This window comes from Cryptomeria japonica, chromosome 9 (assembly GCF_030272615.1).
Source record: "Cryptomeria japonica chromosome 9, Sugi_1.0, whole genome shotgun sequence".
Taxonomy (NCBI): domain Eukaryota; kingdom Viridiplantae; phylum Streptophyta; class Pinopsida; order Cupressales; family Cupressaceae; genus Cryptomeria; species Cryptomeria japonica.
Window position 1 is genome coordinate 630,502,738 of NC_081413.1, and position 26,960 is coordinate 630,529,697.

General features: G+C 36.8%; 1 protein-coding gene across 3 annotated transcripts in view; it reads right to left on the bottom strand.

Moving 5' to 3' along the window:
• Positions 1 to 10,745, bottom strand: part of LOC131048284 (uncharacterized) — a 69,918-nt gene extending 59,173 nt beyond the window's left edge. The window contains exons 1-6 of one of the 3 annotated variants that reach the window (XM_057982179.2): positions 10,375 to 10,745; positions 8,934 to 9,029; positions 1,243 to 1,394; positions 993 to 1,086; positions 736 to 806; positions 520 to 626 (exon numbers count right to left, since the gene is read on the bottom strand). In XM_057982179.2, coding sequence (XP_057838162.1) covers positions 520 to 626; positions 736 to 806; positions 993 to 1,086; positions 1,243 to 1,394; positions 8,934 to 9,029; positions 10,375 to 10,531 — 677 coding nt within the window. In that variant the 5' untranslated portion in view covers positions 10,532 to 10,745. The remainder of the gene's footprint in view (positions 1 to 519; positions 627 to 735; positions 807 to 992; positions 1,087 to 1,242; positions 1,395 to 8,933; positions 9,030 to 10,374) is intronic. The other 2 variants (XM_057982178.2, XM_057982180.2) reach the window with 2 other exon arrangements.
• Between the last annotated feature and the right edge of the window lie 16,215 nt (positions 10,746 to 26,960).

The window sequence follows — 26,960 nt, forward strand, 5'->3', positions numbered from 1 at the left end:
GTTGATATTATAAAAAATCTTACGATATTGGAGGTGCATGCATGTGTCTTCCTAACATGGATTATGTAAACAGTGAACACCTAGCCTTGAATAGACATTGCTAATCCTAACAATCCTCGACAGATAATCAGAATTACACTTTTAATTTTGACATCACGGATCACTTCTTTTTAAGGTAATTTATGTTGAACAAGGGTTTTCATCAAAAAGATTCTGAGATGCAAACAAAAGCACAACAGAAACAAGAACTCCGTCCTTTAATAACTCCCAGTTTGAGGACGATGAAAAGATTATGGGATGCAAAAAAAAGTCTAGTGACAATAATTTGATCAAACCACAAATTTGAAGAGTTGTCCCATTGGTTACCAAACCTATCAATAGCTAGCACTCAAACCAACAACTAGAACTATTAATAATGACCAAAGATCCAATTAATGCACTCAATAACTTCCAGTCTGAGAAGGATAAAAAAGGCAAAATATAAACAAATTATAAGTCAATAAAACTTGAAAGACAAACCTGAGAACAATATCTGCAGTTTTTGGGTGTGCTTTCAAGACATTCTTTTTCACGGTCTCCAGAATTTTGTTCATGAGAACAATGTTCTTTTTCTCTCTTGAATAAAGCTGCAGAAATGTAACATCATTTTCATGGGATAGTAGATTCTAAAGTACTAACAAATAAATAAATCTAAGAAATTCAATTAAATGATCCTTAATGAGAAACTTCTGCTACCAGAAGAATATGGGCAGCACCAATATCTGGCGTGAGTCCATAAACATTGTGTCTCCAAAGAGTCTTTAATCCTGTAGAAAAATTTATCTCGTCTTAAGGTACTTTTTTCAACTCATTTTATTCAAACACTAACCCTGTCACTTAAAACTTAAGCACCGTATGATTACAAAGTTTACAAACAATTAAGGCAATCAGAAAAATGAACTCTAAGGACCATTGGTGCCAACGACAGAATTACAGGCTCATCCATTCAATACCAATTTCTGGAGCTTTTGCACGAATGCATGCAGAAGCAACTGCTCTAGTAATCTGTTTTGGCCAGTTTGCGTGCTGACATAAGCCTGCTGTTTTCTGCATCCGAAACAAGTTTCAGGAACTAGTTATCCAGCTGTATGTGTTGGATTCTGATCCAATTTTACATACTTGGGTGCATAATTTTACATAACAAGTAAATTGGTGAAAAGATAACAAAAATTTTAAAACTACACTGAAGGATTTGTATATTACAAAAATCCGAAGCTTCTCCAAGAGCTCAAACACCAGCTTCACATCTTCAGTGTTCTTACACTTTTCCAGAAATGAATCCCGCAGGGTATTTGGAGGTAAATTTTTAGAATCCAGTGATTCGATAATTTTCTGGTACAACTCCTGTACAGCTTCTATACAACTAACAACAATCAAAAAGTTAGAATGGTCAGCTATAACTAAAGATAGCATTATGTAGAAAAAAAATAGCATCCACTCTGCAGTAAAATTTAATGTATTTAAACAATAATTACTTAAAAAATAATGTTGGCGTAATTAACTAGGAAAGTCAGTTGTCAATGTTGATATTACAGGCTCATATGCATGCAATCTAGGGTTCTCAATATCTGACGCAGCAGATAAATGCAGACATAAAAAAATCCAATGTAATAGCATTCTCAACAGAGATTTCCATGTTAGCCTAGTGTATATTTAGAGAAACATTCACCATGGCTACCATATTTTCTCAATGTCTGACGCAGAAGATAAATGCAGACATAAAAAAATCCAATGTAATAGCATTCTCAACAGAGATTTCCATCTTAGCCTAGTGTATATTAAGAGAAATATTCACCATGGCTACCATATTTTATAGAAAAAGCTAACTCTTCCAACTTAAAATCTCTTTAGTGACAACAACAATTGAGGAAACAGAATAACAATACATGAACCCAAATATGTTAATGGAAGCTTAAATACATAACTTATGATTGGGTTAGAACCCAACAAAGAATGAAGCGACCTTACGTTTTAAATTTTTAACTTAAACCCTAAAAATTACTTGAGAGTGTTCGTATTATTGTTTAAGGTCCACATTTATGTGAAACACAAAATACAATAATAATAATTCTTTAACTAAAGCAGGAGCCCTTGCAATTATACTAAGTTAGTGTCAACATTTCCAAATTGCTTATCGTTAATTCTTTATCTAACAATTCCTGCATACTCAAAACCAATGGCAGTAACTACTGAAATCTTCCCTTTAGCTTGTGGCTCTAATGTGTTTACTTCCTCATATTCCACCTCCTTATTTTTTGATACTACAATATGTTTCCCCAACTCTTTTTCTAAAGTCGTTGTTTCTTTGCTCCAACACTTGTGGCTTGGCACCCAAGGTTCCCTGCATAAGAAGCAAAGACTTTCTTTTCTAAATTTGTTTAGGCTGTCCTCGGTCTTTCTTGTGATAGGAATAAATCTTTCTTTTGTTGATTGAAAAAAACTTCCTTAGAATGGATTTGGGTCCAAGACATTGACTGCTCTAGTGTTGTAACCTTTTTGATGACTTCTTGGTGTTATTTTTTAAGGTAGCCGAAGGAGATATTTCTCCTGTCAACCACCTATACCTTGCTGGCCGACCTAGGAAATTGGTGCCCAGCACACATATATATTGAGGATCAAATCCTCCAATTGATCATGCAATGCAATTCAATAAATTCGCTCCTACAAGCACAGAAGCAATTTGATCCTCAGCAGTAGTAGTTTGTCTTTCAGCATCAGCATTATTATGTGTATTTCATAGGAGAAGTGTCTCCTCAATTGTATCCAGAATTTGTTCATCTGAACTATATATAAGAGATATATGACTGGGTTTTTCTCCCTTAAGTACGAGGGTTTTCCCAGGATAAATTGCTGTGTTCATTGTTCTGTGTGTTACATTTCTGCTTATATTTCAATTCTGATCTAAAACCAACATGATATCAAAGCGGGCTTAAGAAAAGATCTGATCAGATTTGTGTAAGCAGTCAAGGCAACTCGCTAAGGTAGTTTCTCAAGGATTCAAGATGGTGAACGGCATCAAAGTTGATGATAGACTTGAGGGTGTGTCAAACTTCAACTCGTGGAAATTCAGAGTTCTAATTGCCCTAGAGGAGAATGATCTTATAGATTTCGTGGAAAAAGATGTACCTGAACCAAACGATGATGCGGAGAAAATTCTATGGAAGAAAAATGGAACAAAGGCTAGAAAGATCATGATAGACTCCGTAAAGGACCACCTAATTCCGATGATCTCCAAAATGAAGACGGCTAAAGAAATGTTCAAAGCACTACAAGGATTGTATGAGATCAACAATACTAGCCAAGCACTTGCCTTGAGACAACAGCTTCATCACATCAAGATGACTAAAGGTGAGTCAGTCATGTCATTCTTTATGAAGATTTCTGAATTGAGAGATCAGCTAGGCAATATTGGAGATAACGTTGATGATAGAGATCTAGTCATGTTGGCTCCAAATGGTCTTCCTCAATCTTGGGAGCCATTTATTCAAAGCATCAGTGGTAGATCCAAGTTGCCCAAGTTTGATCGTCTTCAAGCTGATTGCATTCAAGAAGAATCCAGACTAGCAGCAAGCGGAAATGGGTGAAATTCTCACAATGAAGAGAATCATGTACTTGCTACACATACTTCCAGAAGAGAAGGAAAGAGAGGCTCGTTCAAAAGAAACAGAGACGGAAAATCAGATTCCACTCCAAAACCAAAGAAGAAGGATCTCTCACATCCAGTGTTACAGATGTGACAGGTATGGTCACTATGCTCAAGATTGTTTAACTAGATCAAAACAACATCCTTCTACTGCAGACGTATCGTCTCAAAAGGAATCCAAAGACGATTCGGGGGGATTTCTATTCATCTCTACCCTCTCAAGTCATATTCCAACCAACAGTGATACCTGGTTGATAGATAGTGGTGCTTCACGTCATATCACTGGCTACAATGAGCATCTCACCAACCTAATAGAAGAAAAGTCAAACCTACAAGTCATAATTGGTGATGATGCGTGTTACTCCGTGAGGGGAGTTGGGGCCACCTCTTTACAACTAAATTCAAGTATTCCTCTTCACTTGAGCAACATATTGTTTGTACCAGGGATCAAAAGAAACCTTGTCTCCATTTCAGCATTAGAGGACAAAGGGTACAAGGTTGCTTTTTCCGATGGGAAAGTTCTTGCATGGCCCAAGAACTCTAGCATAAAAAATGCTCGCGTGATTGGTGTTCGTCAAGACAGCCTATACAAATTATCAATTCAACCAGTTCAGGCATTATTACACAGTTCTATCAGTCCAAGTGAGCTATGGCATAGGAGACTTGCTCACTTACACTTCAAAGCTCTTCCATCTATGGAGAAGATGGTAACTGGCCTTCCAAAGCTTGGTCTCGAGCACGATGGCATTTGCAAAGGTTGTGCACTTGGTAAGAACAACAAGAGTTCCTTCCATAGTAGTAACAGTAGATCAAAGGAAATTTTAGATCTTATTCATTCTGATCTATGTGGACCAATGTTTGTGGCTTCTTTAAGTGGTTTTTGGTATTATGTAACCTCCATTGATGATTATTCTCGGAAGACTTGGATATACTTCTTAAAATCTAAGGAATCTGAGGAAGTCCTCGATAGATTCAAAGATTTCAAGGCCCAAGTTTAAAACATTTCTAAGAAAAGAATTAAAGTTTTGATATCAGATAATGGGGGGGAGTACACCTTTGGAGTATTTCATCACTTTTGTATTGAGGCAAGGATCAAGAGGGAGTTTTGTGTTCCTTACAATCCTCAGCAAAATGGTATTGCCAAAAGGAAGAACAAATCGATAGTCGAGGCAGCCAAGGTGATGATTCATGATCAAGACTTGCAGAATTTCTTATGGGTTTAAGCGTCCAGAACAGTTGTATATGTTCAAACCAGAATTAAAGTTCTAAGATCAGATAATGGGGGGGGAGTACACCTCTGGAGTATTTCATCACTTTTGTATCGAGGCAGGGATCAAGAGGGAGTTTTGTGTTCCTTACAATCCTCAGCAAAATAGTGTTGCCGAAAGGAAGAACAAATCGATAGTCGAGGCAGCCAAGGCGATGATTCATGATCAAGACTTGCAGAATTTCTTATGGGCTTAAGCGTCCAGAACAGCTGTATATGTTCAAAACAGGAGCCCTCACCAAATTTTGGGAAACATGACTCCCGAGGAGGCTTTCACGGGTACGAAACCAGAGGTTAGTCACTTAAGAATATTTGGTTATCCTGTTTACATTCATGTACCTAAGGATAAAAGATCAAAGCTAGATACTTCAGCCAAGAAAGGTATATTCGTAGGATATAGTGAATCTTCAAAGGCCTACAGAATATATATTCCAGGACAACAACAGATTGAGATCAGCAAGGATGTTTCTTTCGAAGAAGAAGTTGCCTTCAAAAGATCCAAAGGAACTTAAACTAACTGTGAGGAGCAAGAGGCTCCTCAGGATATGATCATATCTTCTGATGAAGCACCTGACATTTAGAGGGAATCTGATATATCACCCAAGTCTATTGATCCAGTTGATCCTATAGAACCAACTAATGTACCTAGAGATTTTGCAGTAGGTCATAAAAGGCCTCTGTGGGCTCGCCAGACTGTAGAGGTAGAAAAATTTGCAGCTCCTCGAAGCACTTTCAAGGAAAGGAAGAGACCTCAGAAGTTTCCAGTCTATGTGGCATCTATGAGTCACATCATTGACTCTGAACCTTCCAATTATGAGGAGGCATCAAACCAGCAAGTATGCAGAGATGCAATGATAGAAGAATATCAATCAATCATTAAAAATGATGTATACGATGTTGTTCTAGACGTAAAGGAAAATCTGTAGTATCTTCGAAATGGCCCTTCAAAATCAAGCATGCAGCTGATGGTAGCATTGAAAAATACAAGGCAAGATTTGTGGTAAGAGGATTCTCTCAAAAGAAGGGAATAAACTATGAGGAGACATTCGCCCCCGTACACTTTTATTAGATCAATCATTGCTATTGCATCTACTAAAGGATGGAAGTTACATCAAAAGGACATAAAGACTGCATTCCTTAATGGTGTGATTGAAGAAGTCTACATCGAACAGCCAAATGGTCTTGTGATTCATGGAAAGGAGTCTCATGTATGCAGATTAAAGAAGGCTCTGTATGGCCTTTAACAAGCACCTCGTGCATGGTATGAAAGGATTGACAAATATTTGATAAGCTTAAGATTCTCCAAAAATGATGTTGATTCCAACCTCTACTTCAAGATCGTTGAAGGTAAGGCTCTTATATTAGTACTTTATGTTGATGATTTATTTCTTACTGGAGAGGAAAAACTCATTGTCCAATGCAAGAAAGAATTAGCTTCTGAATTTGAAATGAAGGATCTTGGTCTTATGCATTATTTCTTAGGACTGGAAGTATGGCAAAGATCTAATGAGATCATTCTAATTCAAGGGAAATACACTATAGACATCTTGAAGAGATTTGGGATGATGGACTGCAAGTCCATGTCTACACCTATGGAGACAAACTTGAAGAAGTTGAGTGACTCTGCAACTCATTCAGATTTGGTAGATCCTACCATGTATAGACAGTTAATTGGATCATTAATGTATCTAGTTAACACTAGACCAAATATCTGTTATGCAGTAAATGCCCTGAGTCAATTCATGTGTGAACCCAGACAAATACATCTTGTTGCAACAAAGCATATACTGAGGTATTTGCGTGGTACAGTGGGTTATGGTTTAAGATACACTTCCAGTGAAGGTCTGATTTTACAAGGCTATTCTGATTCTGATTGGGTCGGGAGTGCAACTGACAGAAAGAGTACATCTAGTTGCTATTTCAGTCTAGGATCAGCCATGATTTCTTGGTGTAGCAGGAAATAGACATCTATAGCTCTAAGCACCGCAGAAACAAAATACATTGCAGCATGTGTTGCAGCTTGAGAAGCAATGTGGCTTCGTAAGCTCCTTGCAAGATTGTTCGATTATACACTAGAGCCGACTGTGATTCATTGTTACAATCAAAGTTGTGTAAAGCTCGCAGAAAATCCTGTCTTTCATGATAGGTCAAAGCATGTGGAGATCAAGTATCATTACATCTGAGACATGGTGCAGAGGGAAGCAATTCAACTCAAGTACATTTCCATTGATGAGCAAACGGCTAATATTCACACCAAGCCTCTCTCCAAAGTGAAGTTTGCATATTTCAGAGACAAGCTTGGGGTTGTGGAGAATGCCGCCCATACTGAGAGGGAGATTCAACATTAGTGAGTCTTGTCATTTCTCTGAGACGGAGATGTGGTTCTATATACTTTTGTTACCTTTGAGTATGTCATGTTGAGAGACTCCGTGACATCCACAAATGGGAGTAGCCATTGTGGGCATCACATTGAGAGACTCCATGATGAACTCTTGGACATCTTTGAGAATGAGATGTGTTTTCCATGCATGGGAGTAGCCATTGTGGACGTCATCCATGACGATAAGCGTCCTTCCACAAATGGGTGTAGTCATTGTGATTGTCATGTTGACAAACTCCATGATGAAATATCTCCTTAGCTAAGAGGGAGTGTTATTTTTTAAGGTAGCCGCAGGAGATATTTCTCCTGTCAGCCACCTATACCTTGCTAGCCGACCTAGAAAATTGGCGCCCCACACACATATATATTGAGGATCAAATCCTCCAATTGATCATGCAATGCAATTCAATAAATTCGCTCCTACAAGCAGAGCAGCAATTCGATCCTCAGCAGTAGTAGTTTGTCTTTCAGCATCAGCATTATTATTTGCATTTCATAGGAGAAGTGTCTCCTCAATTGTATCCAGAATTTGTTCATCTGAACTATATATAAGAGATATATGACTGAGTTTTTCTCCCTCAAGTAGAAGGGTTTTCCCAGGATAAATTGCTGTGTTCATTGTTCTGTGTGTCACATTTCTGCTTATATTTCAATTCTGATATAAAACCAACACTTCGGATTGTGGTTCTAAATGTTCTTTTTCACTCTTATTCTTTTCTTAAAATATTCCTTGATCTTGCATTATAAAATTGTATAAATGGAATGTCTTTTGATATCTGGATCAAGTCTTGAGTATGCATCTCTGCATTCATCAAAGTCATTTGGTGCCATATTTAATCTTCCTCTTCCCGTGTCTACTCAACTCTAGGTAAGAATGTGGGTTGTGTTATTCTAGGTAGCGATCCAAGTGGAGTTCTATTGTTTTTTTCTGACCCTGAATGATTTGAAATTTTGAATAACCACCTTCTCGTCCATTAGTTTGAAAGGCCCACGGGAACTATTTGTATTATTCACATTCTAAAGCACTTGAAGGAGCAATCTAGTCATTTGTTCATGCCTTTGCAAATATGCCTTCCACTTATTCACTTGTTCTTCCTCTCAATCAGCCATTTTATTCTCTCTAATTTAGAGACTAGCCTCTTATAATGCTGCCTCTAGTCTTTTCTCTCCACTACATGAACTGGATTTAGACCCACAGGTTGGTAGGACTACTGCTATAATATCATTCGTAATGTCCCATTTGGAACTTTAATATCCCGGAAAGAATATTTCATAATATCCAATCAAGCTTGATTTTTTGATTTCTACAAAATAATATATACCAGAAAGTTAGAAACTATGCTTTTAGTAAAAAATATTAAAAATATTTTTGCACAATTTTTCTACAGCTTTCTCCTAACAATGTTAATATGGCCATCTAGAAAGGAATCTATTTAAATTCTCTTCATACTCTATTTAATTGAATTAGAAGCACATATGGCTAAGAATAAGTTAAGCACCAATAGTCTAGTCATCATAATACTCTTTATGTAGATTGTTCGTTTTAGGACAATGACGAGTAAAAGAAATCAATAAAGAGAGATGATGTAGCAAAAAGTCTCAACCTGTAGGATTTGAGTTTGGTTTCTCAACTTCTGTGGACAGAAACCGTTGCATTCTCCTGTTCACCAAATATTGACCAGCATATTGGCAAACACCACCTGCCAGAAATGCTCACTCTAAGAATGATAGCTGAGGTGTAAACTTAAAAATACAGCATATCCATGCATATGTAAGCATCATTTGATGAAGGAAAGTACAAATGCATGCCTGTAAATGTAAACCAAACAAAAAGCAAAATAGGAGACAGGAAAAGCACCTTTAACTTTTCTTATGGTAGTAGAAATGAATTATCACATTGAACCAAAATTAAACAGAAAAAAACTACACGACATTCATGTAAAACCAAAAGCAATTCATATAAGAAATAAAAAACACCATATTTTTAACTCAAGGGTTATAAAGAAACATCTAATGCAGATCTGCTTGCACATGAAAGAGCAGTTTGAAAATACAGAGCAAATGAAACCAAAATGTACTATAATGCACATTATAATGCTTCCAAATCCAAGAATATTTGCGTATGGCTAGCGAAAAGATTTTGAAGCTTGTAAGGATATTACATGGTGTTGTATCATATAACTAGAAAATATTATTTTCAAAAAACAATTTTGCAGGGCAGCTCAAAAATCAAGAAAACAAAATTCATCAAGGTCTACTGTCACGTCTTCAATGTCTCTAATTCATAATCTTCCCAAAATTTAAAGAAAAAACAAATATTTTATACCTGATTAAGACACATCAATACATGACCAGTTCTTCATATAATTCTAAATAGAAGTAGAAGAGATCAACAGTAGTACCATTAATCATGTGAATTACATATTAAGATATGTATGGTATTTTATTAATGCTATCTTTGGGTGGCTCCAAAATTTATTAGTATAGTTTGCTGATTGGTATCGACAAATAGATTAGAAATGATAAAAGATTCCATGAGTAAGTTTTATAAACAGCATCGGGAAAATATACGGAGAGTGGTAATATAACTCAGGATACAGCGGGGAAAAGTGAAAAATTGGATTTATGCCGATAAGTGTTTTTGCTCTAAGTATATTTGACTGTTCTCCGAGGTGGCAAATATTCATTCACTGCAGTAAGCCCAACATTCGCTGCAATTTTACGACTTTCATAGCACACCGAGAACTTGAAAGAATTGAGATCTCTGCCTATCAGGTTGTTGAGATAGAATTTTTTTTCTTAAAAGGCCCTAAAAAACTAGATCGACGTTAACTTGTCCTAAATAGAGAAAAACATTGGAACGAAAATCAAAATAAGTTCGATTTACTGTGTGTCTAAGGTTCGAATCCGACAGAATAATCATTAAATTCAATAGTAACCAAACTCACGAGGTTAATGAAGTAACAAATGTCATTCATGGCACTGATTTTTTTTTAAATTAGCATGAACCCTAAAAATACAAAACACGTTAAAAAGAATATGAACCTGGCGTATTATTTCCTTGGACAAATGCGCCGAAACTCCTAACGACATTCAATTGCTCGTAATCTTGTGCGGATTTTGAAGTTAAAATAGTTTGTACTGAAAATAAAAATGGGCTTCTGATAGCCCTCTGGAGACCTCTGTTCCCAGCAACCTGCATTTTCGGAGAAACTTACCCCAGTAATCCCAAACAAAAAACTACATCAGAGTTCGAGTCTACTCATGGCAAAAAAGTTAGATGACAATTCTGGTAAACCCTACTTAAACCTTTCTTGTATCAGAGCTCCTTCGAGGGATTTTTAAATGGGAAGGCATTTGTATCTCTTCTGATTTTGAATATTTTTTTAAGTTCCTCTCACACAGAATTACAATGAATCTGATAAAGTTTTATTAGTTGTAACAAATGAATTAATGAGATAACATTAAAACATTTTGATTTGATTTTCTAATATGTAATTTTTCTAAATTTATTTTAAAATATCAAAAGATATTTAATATATTATTTTATTGGATAATAGATATGAATAGTCTTAATATTTTATATAATTTATATTGGAGTGCCAATGTAATAGAGTCATTTGTTTATGGGAAAAGCCTTGTTTTAGGTTTCAATATAATAGACAGATCTCTTTTGGTTGCTTCATTACCTTCATAGTATTATAATAGAAACTTGTAAATAATAGATATGAATAGTATTATATTATTTTATTGGATAATAGATATGAATAGTCTTAATATTTTATATAATTTATATTGGAGTGTCAATGTAATAGAGTCATTTGTTTATGGGAAAAGCCTTGTTTTAGGTTTCAATATAATAGACAGATCTCTTTTGGTTGCTTCATTACCTTCATAGTATTATAATAGAAACTTGTAAATAATATTGTTCCATACTATGATCTTATGTTTGTCACTTAGGTCAATTTTTCAAATAGGAGATCTTTCCATAATCTTGAGTACAAGAGGTATATTCTTTTGGTTGCTATCGCGCCTTTATAACATTGTAGTGGGAGCTTATTGTCTATCATTTTGTGATCTCAAATATGCCTATCATTTAATGCACCTGTTCAATTTTAGTAAGAGGTCATGTTTTTGGGCCTGTTAATGGCCCAACTTGGGTTAATTAGGCTTCACAGAGAAAATCAAACATTGAACGAAGCAATCCTAAGGATGGATGGATCAAAGTTAATTTTGATGGAGTGTTAAATGTTAACCCTAGCCCTTCTGGGGCTAGCTTTGTGGCGAGAGATTGGGCTGGAAGTATTATAGTTTTAGGGGCAAAGAAGTTGTTAGAGGGAAAAAACAATGAGGCGGAGGCATAAGCTACCTTTTTAGGAATAAGAATGGCCAAAAAATTAGGAATTTCTTGATTGCACTTGGAAGGGGATTCTTTGATAATAATCAATGCAGTGATTAAAGGAGAGGCCTTGTCATGGAGACTCAATAAATATATTAAATTAATAAAAAATTATTTTAATTTCTTTAATGATTTTAAAGTTTCACCTATTTCGAGGGGTGCTAATTCTATAACGGATACATTATCCAAATATGTAGTATCATTAAATGATGAGCAATCAAGTGAGATTGAGGAAAAATTTTGAAATGCTCAACTTGACCTTTGAGCAAGTTCATACACCGCCACCATCCACAAGCTCCATTATGAAAAGTGATGGGATATTAATGTGGGATATTAATGTGGCAAGTTGGCGAAGTTATAAAGAAGTTGTGGAGGTGGCAATTTTGTTGCATTGTGCAATGGTTTGGTGACAGGTGAGCTAAATGAATGTATGGGTGGCAAGGGTCTGATTAGTATGGAAGCAAATTTCACCCTCATCACCACCAAATAGCAACTATCCTTTCTTAGGAAGGTGATGGAGAAAAGAATGTGGAGCTTGTTCAAGTATGAAGACCCCATTTTTTGAAGACCCCCTTTTTTTTTTCAAATCTTGCACACTCTACTTGGTAAAGAGTTTATGAATGTGGAGCATTGATACTAAAACAATATTGATATTGTTTCAATGGTAATGGCGTAGGGACTAGAACTTGGAAAGAAAGAAGAGGTGGAGTGGGTGATGCGTAAATGTGTAAAGGAAGAATGGTCGTATGGTATGAAGTCATTGATGACAAAGGCAGAACCTGGAGTTAGTTTTCTAGCATGTGATGGGGATCGAATATAGGTCAGGGAGCTTGAACCACCTATGCGTCCATTTATATGCTAGAGTGCTACATTAGATAAGGATGAGTTGTGAGCTGAGGCATACATAATTGGGAAGCCTTGAAGGACTTCTCATGCAAGAAAGAAATAGAGCGAAATGAGGCCAAGGATGAGGAGATGCAGAAGGGCAACAAAGGGCCAAAATTTGTTCTGAGTGACTACTAGGTAAATTACCCCCTCAAAGTTGTGAAAAAAGAATGAAGATTGTGTTTTCTTATTTTTGTTCTATTCATAAATTCATAGTAAGTTTATAGTTTTAATGTTTCTATTTTGAACAACAAATGTCGTATAATGTCAAGGGTTTATACTAAAAAAAAATATTTCAAATTTTATACAATGTAGTAATGTTTAAAGATGTAGTGTCAATGGATATAATGGTGATAATATGGATGTTAAGTAGTGAGTAGGGTTTGGAAGATAGGTTGTCATTGCAATTTTGTATATGAGTTGTAATTATGCAATATTAGTGGTAGTCGATATGGTAAACTATGGTTTGGCTCAAGAATGAATTGAAGAACGGTATGTATACTTTTACTTTATATGAATAAAAATACTATTATTACTGATCAAAAAAAAAAAAAAGAGGTCTTGTTTGTGCACTATTTCTTCCTCAAACTTTCAAGTTGAACATAAAAAGACAACAAAAAGACAATTGATGGTGTGATTAGGTTTATATGTAGATTTCATGACTTATATACAATCTCAATTAATATGGAAAATTAGGAGATAATTTTTTTTATCAATCTACCATTTCTTCATTATTGTCTATAACAAAAGAAAATCCAATGAAATAAAATTACTTTTATAAAAGCCAACAAATTTTTATTATGAGTTATAACAATTGTATTTTTGTATGTTGTATAAAAGAAATAGTAAACAAAAAAATTATTGATAGTAGTAGAAAATCAAATGAAAATATTTACATCTAATTTTTTCTTTGTGTTCATGTGATCTACAAAATGACCATCATCATCCCAAAATAAGGTATATAGAGTATTTTGAACAAACAAATATTTTACATATCCCGCAATCATTGAAATTTAGCAAAACAAATTTATTTGAGATAAATTATCAAACAGGGATTTTGTCTTGTCTAACATTCTTGAATTTTTAGAATTTAGTATTATCTTTTATACAAGAATTTTGCCATCAACATAACATGAGCCTAATTCAAGGGTTCTTTTTTAGGTTCTTCGTCTTTGTGTTTATTTTTTATCATTGGTAATCAGCATTTCAATAAGGTTGTAGAGAATTATTTGATGATTAATTATATTGAACTAAAATCATTTTTTTGTTGATTCAATAGAATATTAGATGTTCCAAAATGAATGATAGCATGTCTCAATGAAACATGATTAATGCAGTTCATAACTAAATGAATTGTTTGAAAAACATTATTAACAAAGTAGGCCATTAAAACCAATTTCATATTCTTGTGATATGCTTCTCTAGTGTTTAGTGTTAGAAAAAGTGAAAACAAACAAAATTATCTCATGATTTTAGGTGCTCCCTTTAATTTTATCATCACAAATCCAGCATATTAATGCACTAGAAATAAAGTTTTATCTCAGCCTTATCCCTCACTAGCAGTGTTCTATTCTTCCAAATTGGGTTGCACGAATAATACGCCTTATTTTTTCGATATTTTTTTATAGATCTTGGTTGCAATTATCATCAAGAAACCAAATATGGAATGGATACTTACCTATTATACATGGTCTTGCTTGAATCTAATCAAAATTCAATTCAAATATGACTCTAGCTAATTATGAAGTTAGAAGGAATTCATCTACAAACATTTTGCCTCAATTTATGTTATGTTACTTTAAATAGGTGTTTTAATTTATTTATTTTGTATTATATGTTCTTTGTAGTTGTATACATTGAAAATTGGCCTGGAGAGAATTAATTAAATATGAGTTATTTAATTAATGGATCCTTAATTCTTCTACTTATGAATAAATTAAATAATTTATTTATATAGTTCATTTTCCAAAAAAAATCCCATCATAAGTCATTTTCTCCATTTTCCTAATTAAATGAGAAAATTTAATTAATTTGTCTTATTTGATTATTCCCTCCCACTTAATTTGAATTTTTAAATTCAAATTTGGTCACATGTCTCCTAACCTAAACTACCCCCATCCTAACCTCCTATGGAGTGTGACTCCCCTCACGAGGACACTTGGCCTCCTAGTCACATGTCCTTCCTCTCCATGCCACTTGCCCTCTTGTAGGACATGTGTGGCATTTGTTAGAGTTTCCCTTTCCACTTGTCCTTCCAAGAATGACAAGTGTCATATCTTCCCAAGCCTATCCTAACCTCTTCATCTCTCATTGTCTATCTCTCCAAGTTGAATCTCGATCGTTGAATCCTACCACCCAAGCTCATACCTTGGAAAAGCTATAAATACCCCCACTTTTCATTCATGAAATGATCCTTAAACTTGCATTTTTAAAACTTTGCATACGTATTGAGCATAGCAGAATCCATAGTTTTTGCATTTAGCATAGTGTTTATTTGATCATATCATAGCAACCATGTTAATCTAGAATCATGACCATCCATCAATCATTTATCATAGATCGTAGGATCATAGTATAGCATACTTGTTCTTCAGGTTGTCATCTTGGAAGTCCATGTTGTTGAGACCCAATCAACAGACTAACAAGGTCCTTGGAGATAGAGGACAATGGGACACCATTCGAGAGTGCTCTTTTACTTTGTTTATTAATTATTTCCTTAATATAATGTCTCATTGGTGTGTTAGGTGTTTTATTTGATTAATTCACATAAAAAAAAAAATCTAGAATTATCTCTACTGGATACCATTGTCCCTAATGATTTAGTTGTTGATCAATTATGAGCCATGGTGGGACATTTAACAATGCCTCATTGTTTATCCTTTATATAAAATGATGACACGTTTCTACAACATCCACATAATGTTCCTCTTCATGTTGAAGTCCTCATTCATAAAATGCGAGTCAAACATGTCCTAATAGTTGGAGGTACTGGTTTAAACATTTGTTCATCAAGTCTTGTTCGTGCTTAAGGATTTTTTGAAAATGCAGTCAATCCTCAAAAAAGGATCACAATAAAGGCATATGATGAAGAAGAACATTCTTCACAGTGGTCTTGCCAATCAGAGTGGGACCCATGCAAAAAGATACAATGTGTTAAGTCTTAGACTTGAATCTATCTTACAACATACTTTTGGGCAGACGATGGATCCATGATATGCAGGTTGTTCCATCAACTTACCGTCAATGTTTGAAGTTTCCTTTCAACAACCAAGAATTCGTGATTGTTGGAGATTCAAACCCTCTTCGATATTGTAACACGGTCAAACCCGCAACAAATACCATTGTTCTGCATAATAGAGGCATCTTCTTCTAGTTCACTGTAGGGTAAAACTGTGGTCTGATTCTTTGGCTTAACTTAAGACTAATTTGATGCAAGCACCCTTAGTTACACCTAAAAGTGTCAATCCGGGATTCGTAAACTGATGAGAAGTATAGCGGCTATTTGCTCAAGGGATGAAGATAGTATGTTAAGTGATTATGAATGCATTTCTAATTTACAAGCTTATTCCAAGAACAAATCTAAGGCTCATTCACTAACAAATTAAATCTCACACTTAAAATATTTAAACTTAAGTCACACACTTTCAATCAAGTCTCTTTATTTAAACACCTACCTTATAAACACCAACTTAGAACATTCAACTGTGTTTTGCTTAGCAATCTAGGAGTGAAAATAAGATGGTTTTGCTTCCTGTCATGGTAGTGAGAGGAAGTGGAACAGTATGTAAGAATACCAGAATTATGAGTCACAGCCTATTGATTTAAATGTGTATTTGTCCAAGTATCAGAATTCTAAATCATAGCTCATTCAATCAGATCAAACATAAGTTCGGATGGATATAACTTGATTTCTGAACTAAGATATTTTCCCTATCCTATAATTTCCGATTAGACTTGTGAATTACAAATCAAACAAAAAGATGTCCAGCTATGTGGATTATTAAATATTCTGCAAACTCACAATTCCTTCAAACAATACTATGTTGAATCTCAACTAAGTTGTTTACAAAATCACACCATTATCATTATAAACAATAAACACAAATCACGTGAACAAAACATAAAATTACTCACTTCACACTTATAACGAATTCACCTGATAACACGAGCAAGGGGGCCCTGCCTTCTCGGTTACCAAGTGCTGAAACTATCAACGCTTGTTACTTCAAACCATGCATTCGCAATCAGAGAATAATAATTGGAACAACAATGTTTTTCATATATTATCTGGTTATCCTTTTGAACAATCCCATACATATTTATATAACATTGCTTACTAATATTGTCTCTAACCGATTACGAGACTGTAATCATGAAACTTGTTTTATACAAAACAAAATGATAGCCATCAACTAATCTAGGGCCGCAGGCCACCAAATCAAAACAATATAACAACTTCAACAAGTCTATGCCATTTCAAGATTATACTGAAACTATCTGTCAAAAATAGATCACTTTCATGTTGTTCTCTCATTCACATGATCCATGCGCCAAGCAATCCTTTCTTCCAAGTACCTGTCCACCTATAGATCCCTTGTTATGGCAATTAAACAATTGAGTCAGTAAATAACCACGGTTTTCGCTCATAATTTTGGTTTTGACTTTTCTTTCATATTTATTGAATTCCCCCTTTCCTTCCTTACCAAATGGTGATAGAAATGACATGGATACCATAGGAATGACAAATAGTGGCAAATTAAGGGTAAAAGAAATAACACATCTTAGCCTCATCATCCCCCCCAGCTGAGGGTTTTGCATGTCCTCATGCAAAAGAAAGAATATAAATACAAACCAAATGAAGGAAGTAGTTTTTGTAGATTGCTGGTAACCTCCTAAACCCAATGTTGTTTTAGTTCCTTTACAAGCTTTTCATGTTCTTTGACTGTCAGACAAGGTTCTGAAGTAGCAACTGTTTGTGTTGCCTCTGCCTTGAGTTTACTCAACTCTTCTGCCTGTAATTTAACAAAAGCTTGTGCATCCTGTAGTTGTTTCTGAAGTGACTAATTCTCTATTTTTAGCTGAGCAATAGAATGCCTCAATGCCCAAATCTCTTCTCTCTATTTCATCAACAGTCCCTCTTTATCTGTATGCTTCTCAACATAGGTCATGAGAGTAACATTAGTTGTATCCTGCAGATCTTGGTGATCAAAGTTCTCATGACTGGGATCTTTCTGTACACTCTATATGATTTGGTGAACATTTTCTTCTTGTTCTTCAGTTAACCCTTCTTTTCCTTCGGTATCACTTGAATTTCCTTGGTCCTTGCTTATGGACAAGGGTTTAACTAGTAAAGGATTATCATTATTTATTGGATTTTTCATAAGTATTTCAGTACACCCTTCTATGGATGTATTAATTCCAGCGTCTCCAGGAATTGTTTCTTCCCCCATGGGTTCATTGATCACATTTTCTTCAAACAAATTTTCACTAAATATGTCTTCACCACCATGAGGAGGAATTTCTCCTTCTTGGGTATCTACCAAAGCAGGACTAAGGGGTTCAGACTATTTAGATTGTCTCTCCTTTTTCCACCGTCGATTGTTGTGTCTCAATTCTCGTTGCATCTTACCCTATTTCTTAATTACTTCTGACAAAACCTGCAAATCCTCATGAGTGGAGGCTATATGAGCCAGATTTTGGAGCCGATTTTTAGGCTCTGATTGCAGAGCTTCATTCATGTCACCGCGAGGACTACAGGGATCATCTTGATTCTCCAAGGTCAGCTTCCTCTTGTGACTAGAGCCAGAGGATTTTTCAGAAGCTGCCTTAGCCTTAGCAGCTGAGCTATGAGTTTGATAGGGGCTTGGTGTACTAACAGTCTCAGAGTATTTCTTAGCCCATTTTTCAAAAGAATGCTTGGCACGTTTTTCAGAGACACTTCGTTTTGAAACACTAGGAGAAACACTAGGGTTTTGTTCTGGCTCTACTTGTTCTTCCTCATTCTCGGAAGTATGTTCTTTCTCAACAGGACTATATTCCTCCTTACTCATGGGACTAATTTCTTCTTCATTCACAGAGTTATCACCCCTCTGTTCTTCAATAGAATTTTCCCTATCAAAAGGTTCCTGGTCTGAATCATAACTAACAAAAGAGTCACAATTACCATGGGGAGAGAGTTTTTGCAATTCCCTAATAACTAGTAACCTGATGAGCCCATGATGTGCTAGGGCATGACCACGACCTTCTTGAACATTTTGACTCATACGTTGTAGAGATGAGTAAAGAAAATAGGGAGCATTAACAAGCATTCCTCTCTGCAAATGTAACAGTAAGCGAAAATGGTGGGCATACACATAAACATACTTGCCTTTGCATGTGATATACTAGATGATGAATCTGGCCACATGTTTCCAATGAGCTAGAAGTGAAAGCAGTTTAGTGCCCTGGCCTGAGACAATGACAACGAATTACCCTCTATCTAAAAACCTTTTCCGAAGCGGCTTAAGAGCCACTACTTTCTTTGAGATTTCAAGAAAATAATTTTGACCACTGATGGGTAACCCTGAAACTTCAGCTATAGAATCCACTATGATAGAAATAGTTAACCCACGGACAACGGCTCGGCCTTTGGAAAAAATTTATGCAAATTCCTGAGCAGTGTGTTCATCGTAACCTCGTAGCCGTTTAAAATACACATCCCATCTAGCTTGCTTAAAGACCTTATACACCTCTGCATTTTTCAGGTCCTTTAATTCATCCATCGTCGAAGGCTCATACCGAGGACATCGTTCTCCTACCATGATTGTAACATAGAGTCCTGTGGAAACCGCCTTCGCCCAAACCGCTAACTATGTAGGAAAATGGTGACGGGGTTGTAATAGAGTTATTTCAAAACTTTACCAAAACCACCGTGTGAGAAATAGTGACAGAAAGTTACAATCATGAGGGTAAGATAAGACAGACAAGGCAATGATGACAAGGAAAGGCTTTTAAGGGATGATAGAGAGATTATGACGGTCGAGACACATAGACAACACAACATCCCCCCAGCTAAGCAGCAGACCCGTCCACGGGGCATGTCACCATAGGGTAGAGGAAAATAAAATAGGAATTTAAATAAATAAATGAAAGAAAAACAAAACAAAACCATTACCGAATACCGAGGCCATTGATGACAAGAGATGGCAAGGAGCACCAAGTACGGGGGATGTGACCGAAAGTTAAAGTGGAGCGAACAGATCGGACGTCACACGAGAGCAAGTAGCCACAAATCATAAAGAAAGATTGCATCTGCAGGCAAAATAAAGAGAGGCACGACCCAACACGTGGAGGATGGGAAACGTGCCCAAGGAAGACACTAGGCCAGCATGGCACGGACGTGGACGGGGCAAGAAGGACTTCCTGCCAGAAAAATGAGAGGAAGAAGAGAGGACGTTCCTGGCCGAAAAATGAGAGGAAGGTGTAGGAGTCCAAGTCTGAGTGGACAGGGTTGCTGTGTTTTCCATGTGGTGATGGGATTTTTTATTGTTTGATTTAGTTGGATTATTTTATTTTTATTTTTTTCCTTTTTTTATATATATTTTTCTTTTGTTCTTCGACAATAAACCGTCGGAGACCCAATTTTCAGTCTATTGTCGCCTAGGGGCATCGAAAAACCGATTTTCACCCCTAAGATTATTTAGCAGTGGACAGTCATTGGGAAACCGGTTTTCAGCTGGCAACCGGCCAATAGCGGCCATAGGTTTTCACTATCGGATCTTTTATTGCTCTTTTTTAAAAAAAAAAAAAATTCATATTCAATTTTGAAGGAGGCCAAAGGGAACCATGGTGAGTTCCTTAGCCACATCAAGAAAGAAGGCTTCCTTTGATAGAGGTTTTCAATGCAGCTTCAAGCGGTGACCATTAACGAGGAGCTTGCGCCGTTCAGAATCCACAGTGCAAAGTTGAATAGCACTGTTATCATATACATGCTCAACTTCGTAAGGTCCCAACCATCTTGTATGAAACTTGCCTTTGAAATCCTGAAATCAGGAGTCATACTAGAGCGCCTAATCCCCAGGTTGAAAGGATCATTGGTGAATATGTCAATCATGCCACAGAGCCCGCTACTTCTGGATGACCTCTGTGTGAAAGAGCGCATCCTGACGGAGCTCATCTAAAGAGTGTAGTTGGGCAATGTGGTCTTTCTGGGCATCAGAGAGACTTAGGCTGAGTTGTGAGGCAATTCGTAGAGTCTTAATTTCAAACTCGATCAAAAGAACTACCTTCTTACCATAAACAAGTTCGTAAGGGGTCAAACCAGTAGTGGTCTTCCACATTGTGCGGTAGGCCCATACAGCTTTAGGAAGCCGCATAGCCCAATCACGCTTATGAAGAGAAACCGTCTTGGTAAGAATGTTCTCTAGCTCTCTGTTGGTGACTTCAACTTGTCCATTAGCTTGGGGATGGTAAGGAGTGGACTTTCGATGATGGATCTCATATTCTTTGACTAGAGCAGCAATAAGTTCTGAAGTAAACTGTGGTCCTTGGTCTGTGGTTATCTCCCGAGGCACACCGAACCTAGTGAAGATCTCCGAGTATAGGAAATCAGCCACCTTGGTATCTCGTGCATGCTGCAGGGCGACAACTTCAACCCACTTGGTGACATAATCGGTGCAAACAAGAATGTATTCCTTGTTCCTTGAAGGTGGATTGATAGGACCCACAAAATCAAGGCCCCACTTCTCGAAGGGTTCTATGGATAGCTGAGGGCGTAGCAGCATCTCATCGGAGCATGTAGGATGACCCATCCGCTGGCACTTATCGCAATGATGAACATATCGCTTACAATCCTTATGGATCATAGGCTAATAATATCCAGTAGTGATAATCTTCTGAGCAGTCCTTTGAGCAGCAAAGTGTCCTCCACATGGTTCAGTATGGCAAGCTTGAAGTATATCAAAGACATTCTCCTCAAGTACACAACATCGCATGATGTTGTCTATGCCAGTACGGAATAGTAAACCATTAATCCAGGTATACTGTCTACTGAGACCCACCAACTTTCGACGTTCACGAGGAGAAAAGTGAGGAGGGAACTTGCATGTGACCAAGTAGTTGGCAATATCAACAAACCAGGGGCTCTATGCGGAGATCGCAAAGAGGTGTTCATCTGGAAAAGTGTCATCAATTGGAGTGGGCTCATTGTTCGGCAGCTGCAACCTAGATAGGAAATCTACAACCACATTTTCTCGACCAGGCTTATCAAGTATAGTGACATCAAATTCTTGTAATAAAAGCAACCACCTAATGACTCTGCCAGTGACTACTGGTTTATTGATTAGAAAGAGAATTGTTGAATGATCTGTATGAACAAACACTTTATATCCGATAATATAATGACGAAATTTATTAATAGCATAAAAAATAGCTAAAAACTCCTTTTCAGTTACCGTATAGTTTACTTCTGCGCCTGTGAAGTTCTTGCTGGTGTAGTAAATAGAATAAAAGAGATTGTCTTCTTTTTGTCCAAGCACTGCGCCCATAGAAGAGTCAGAGGCATCGGTATGGATGTGGAATGACAATTCCCAATTTGGACCCCTAAGGACTAGGGTGGTCACAAGCTTGGTTTTAATAGTTTCAAAAGCCTCCTGACACTCAAGCATCAAAGAAAAGACAACATCTTTAGCTAAAAGAGCAAACAAAGGAGAGGCAATCTTGCTAAAATTTTGAATAAATCGTCGATAATACCCAACATGGCCAAGAAAGCTCCTAACATCTTTTGGATTGGATGGTGTAGGTAGGTCCTGAATTGTCTGGACCTTTTTAGGATCAACTTGAATACCTTTAGAAGAAATGAAATGTCCTAACACAATACCCTCAGTCATAAGAATGTGACACTTTTCATGACTTAAAGATAGATTAGTATCTATACATCTTTTAAGCACTTTCTCTAAGTTTGCTTTTGCCTCTTCATAAGTATTGCCATGAATTGTAAAGTCATCCATATAAACTTCTACACAATCATTCACAAGGTCGGCAAAAATACTTAGCACAGCCCGCTGAAAGGTAGCTGGGGCATTACATAATCCAAATGGCAACACATTGTAGGCAAATGTCCCCAGGGGACAAGTGAAGGTGGTCTTATCCTAGTCTTTAGGTGCTATGCGGATCTGATTATATCCACTAAATCCATCCAAGAATGAGAAGAACTGTTTCCCTTCAAGAGTGTCCAAAACTTGATCAATAAATGGTAATGGAAAATGGTCCTTTTTAGTTGCTTTATTTAAAGCTCTGTAATCGACACAAATACGCCACTTACCATTTTTCTTCGGTACCACTACTAGAGGAGGTACCCACCTGCTATCCGAAATAGGATAGATGAAACCAACATTTAACAATTTCTGTAGCTCCTCCTTGACTATGTCCCGCAAAATAGGGTTAAGTCTTCGTTGTGGCTGTCTGACAGGACGACTCTCTTCCTCAATGTAGATGTGATGTGTGCAAGTGTCGGGATGGATACCACACATATCTTGGTACTCCCAAGCAAATGTGGCTTTATTGTCCCTAAGCATGGTAATAAGGTCCTTAATCTATTATGGACTTAACTGTGGATTAATATTAAGGGTACGACCTGGTAAAATCTCCATAGGTTGTGACTGTACAGGGGAATCCAGAGCTAACACTTGTGATGAACCATGACTTTCTAAAGATAGTAATGGACTATATAAACACTAGTGAGGTAACAATTGATGTAATATGAAAAAGTATTGAATGGATCGAGAACCACCTACTAGAGGAAAACTTCCAAAGGGACAACTAGTAGTTATATGCGAGGGAAAAACCAAGTTGTCTAAAATGTCATTCGACCCGTACCTATTCTGAAGAAAATTAACAAGAAGGTTATCCTCTGTGGGTTCTTCAAAATCATATGCTTGTTCAATAGTTAGGATCGGTAAGGAATCTTCCAAGTCACTATCAACCCAAATAGGATCTTTTGTTTCTAACAGGGGTTAAGCAGGTGGATATAGTGTTATTTGCTTAGTTTGTTCTCCATTAGAGATAACCATATTACCTGACCGATAGTTGATAAAAGCATTAGCAGCAGCTAGCCAATGTCATCCTAAGATTAAGGGATATCCCCCCAGCTTAACTTTCGGCTGCAAGATCATAAAGTCAGTTGGAAAATCCCATGAATCAATAGAAAGGACCACATCTTCAATAACCCCTTCAGGCTTGACCAGTGAACGATCAGCAATCTAGAGAACTGTAGGTGTGGGCCTAAGTCCTTCAAGAGATAATTTTGTTTTGGTCTCATTAGTCATCACATTAATTACAACACCCAAATCCACAAGTGTATTAGGTATAGTAATCTTACCAATGCTTACCTGGATGACTGGGCTTCTGGGATCTGCATATTTGGGAATTGTCAAATTGCCAAGCATAAGATCCGCCAATTGCCCAATAACTTGAACAATTTTTGGATCTTCTTTCTTCTTTTGCCTTCGTGTACATAACTCTTGAACTATTTTATTATACACCGGAATATCCTTGATAGCCTGTAACAAAGGAATCTTAATGTTAACATTACGGAGTTCATTAATGAGATCGAATTCAATTTGCGTAGGTTCCTTTTGTACAGGTTTAGAAAGCAACCGGTTAGGAAATGGAGGTTCTTTTTCAGACTCCGCTTCAGGTTCTTCATTTATTTCTGTGATTGTGGGACCTTGGAGGGCTTTTCCCGACCTCAATTGTACTCCTTCCAGTTCTACTGTATTAACCGGATAAGTGGGATAACCTACCACCTCATTATTATACACAGGTTGGGATGGCTTATTATTAGGATTGGGATTTGGTCGAGTGGGCATTGATGTTGGCTTTGGTGGTTGTGGTGGGTTAGGTAGCGGATTAGAGGAGGATGATGGAATAGGTGGAAGGAATTGTTGTGGTTGTTGATAAGGATTTATTAAAGGTGGAGGTGGAAATGGAGCTTGTGGTAGATAAGGTTGGGGGTATGGTTGTGGATATGATGTAGGTGGTGGCGCATGCGGCCTCCATGCTTGTTGCCACGGTTGAGTTCTGAATTGGTAATTTTGGGACCATTGAGGATAGGATGAAGGTTGTTTCGAGCCCCCATACCATGTATTTGAATTGGGGAAGGTTTGACTTTGACTAAGAAAATACTCATTAGGGAAACCTAGTTGCATTGCTCTTGGCGGAAAAGGATGTCGTGGGGCTATAAAATATACAGGTTCCTCAGCATATTCCATACTAGCTAGTCCTTCTGGAAAAGGTCTTAAGGTAGAATGCTTACTTGCCTCCTCTAGGGATGAAATATTTGTTCTATTATACGGACAATCCTCAGGACCATGCTTTTTATGGCATGTAGGACAATATACTGCTAAAGCCTTTTTTGCTTCTTCCTGTTTCCTGCGGGTATACACAGTGTCTATCTGTTTTCCCATATGATTTAATAAATTGGTTTTAAGATCCTCAAGTAGATTACCTATTTCACATTTTGAAATACCTGATACTCCTCCTGAAGTAGGCAACCTATTGGAGTGACTCCTTAGGGGACGTTGAGACCTGGAGTAATTCCTGCAAATTTCAATAATATCATCAAAACTCAATTTTGAAATATTTCCTTTACCCATTAAATTTAAAGCATACATAGTCTCATCCCTTATTCCTCTAAGAAATAACATTTTAGTAGTGTCAGGAGTGAGTCCTAGCTGTCTTGATCGTTGAAGACTAAATATGAAACGTTCCAGGTAATCTTCCACAGATTCTTCCTCCTTTTGGTTCATGCAAAAGACTTCATCCCACATGTCTTTGGTTTTGCAGTAATCTTGATATTTGTCCATAAACAACTGTTTCATCTCATCCCAAGTTCGGATGTTTTGCAGGCTCATAAACCATTGCAATGCTGCATCCTTGAGTGTAGCTGGAAATAGTTTAAGCTTCTAAGCATCATGCCTGTAATCATAGCTGTTACATAAGACTTCAAATTCAAATAGAAATATGTCAGGATCTTCAATAGATAAACCACGGAAAATAGGTAATGCAAAATGAGGAATGTTTTTCATGGGGGTGTCCTCATCCGGGTGTTCAATGGGGAACTCAAAAGCAATAGGTTCATTGTTTACTAATTCCCTTTCATTATTATTACCTTGGTTTTGACCTCTCAAGTGTCCACCCAAGTTTTCCCCATTATTATTATTAGCATCACCCATGATACCTATTGCCCAAGGAGTATAAACAACTATAGTTGGCTTGTTATTTACCAAAGATGAACTTGCTCTTAAGTTGTAGGACTAATTGAACTATTTGGCAACCCTTTTATATGCTTCCTCTAAGGACTCTAGAGATTGCTCCACTAGAGCCTCTACAAGAGTAGACTCAATGGCGCATTTTTCTAGATCTAGTTCACTAGACGTGTCTTTCAATGGACCATCAACTTCTTTATTATCTTTGACTTCCCCTTTCAGTTGTATTTCTTGTTGCGAGTTCTCTTTTTGTATTTGTTTCCCTTTAAAAGATGTTTGAGGACTCAAAAGTTTGGACTTGCTTTTTGATTTTTCTGAAGTTGACTCTTACTTCTTAACAAATCTACCTTTACTATGTAGAAGTTGAGAAAGCCAACTTCACAGACCCCGAAGATCACCTGCATGCAAATAACCTGTCACAGAAAGAAGAGATGGAGACAAACAAGCAAGGGTGCTCTGAAAGCTGAAAAATGTATTCATCCAAGAGAGATAAATTACAATGATGAATCCTTATAAAAGGATATTGTGCAACCCTAAAAGAAACCCTAATAGGTAGACATTTAATAATTAATATAATTATTAAATGTCACAAATGCAAACTAAAGTGAAATCTTAAGAGAGGAATAAAGGTAATTTAATCAACATGATTAAATTAAAACCTTTACTCTAACACCCCCCCTTAAGATGAGCAAAAGTGCAGTTACAAACATGTGCAAGAAAGCAAAGGTAACTACAATGCAAGAAAGTAAACTTGGGTCCCGGCAACAAGGCCTAATCAGGTACCCAATTACAACCAAATCTCTGTAAAGTGGAGAAATAGAGAAAACCTCATGGGAAAAACTCTACTCCAAAAAGAGATGAAAGAAATAAATGCACTAATAACAGAAAGATAGGAGGTGGATAACATGATACCCCCCATAGACAACTTCTATCATATAAGTACATATACAATGGTCTCCATAGGAGAAAAAGAAAGAGACTAGAAGCCCCCCCCATAATGAAGAAACTCCTGTCGCACATATGGATGCGTGAGGTAGAATCCAGAAAGAGATCTTGAAGCGGCATATAATATTCCTCCCCTTGGGAAGAAATGGATCCAAAGG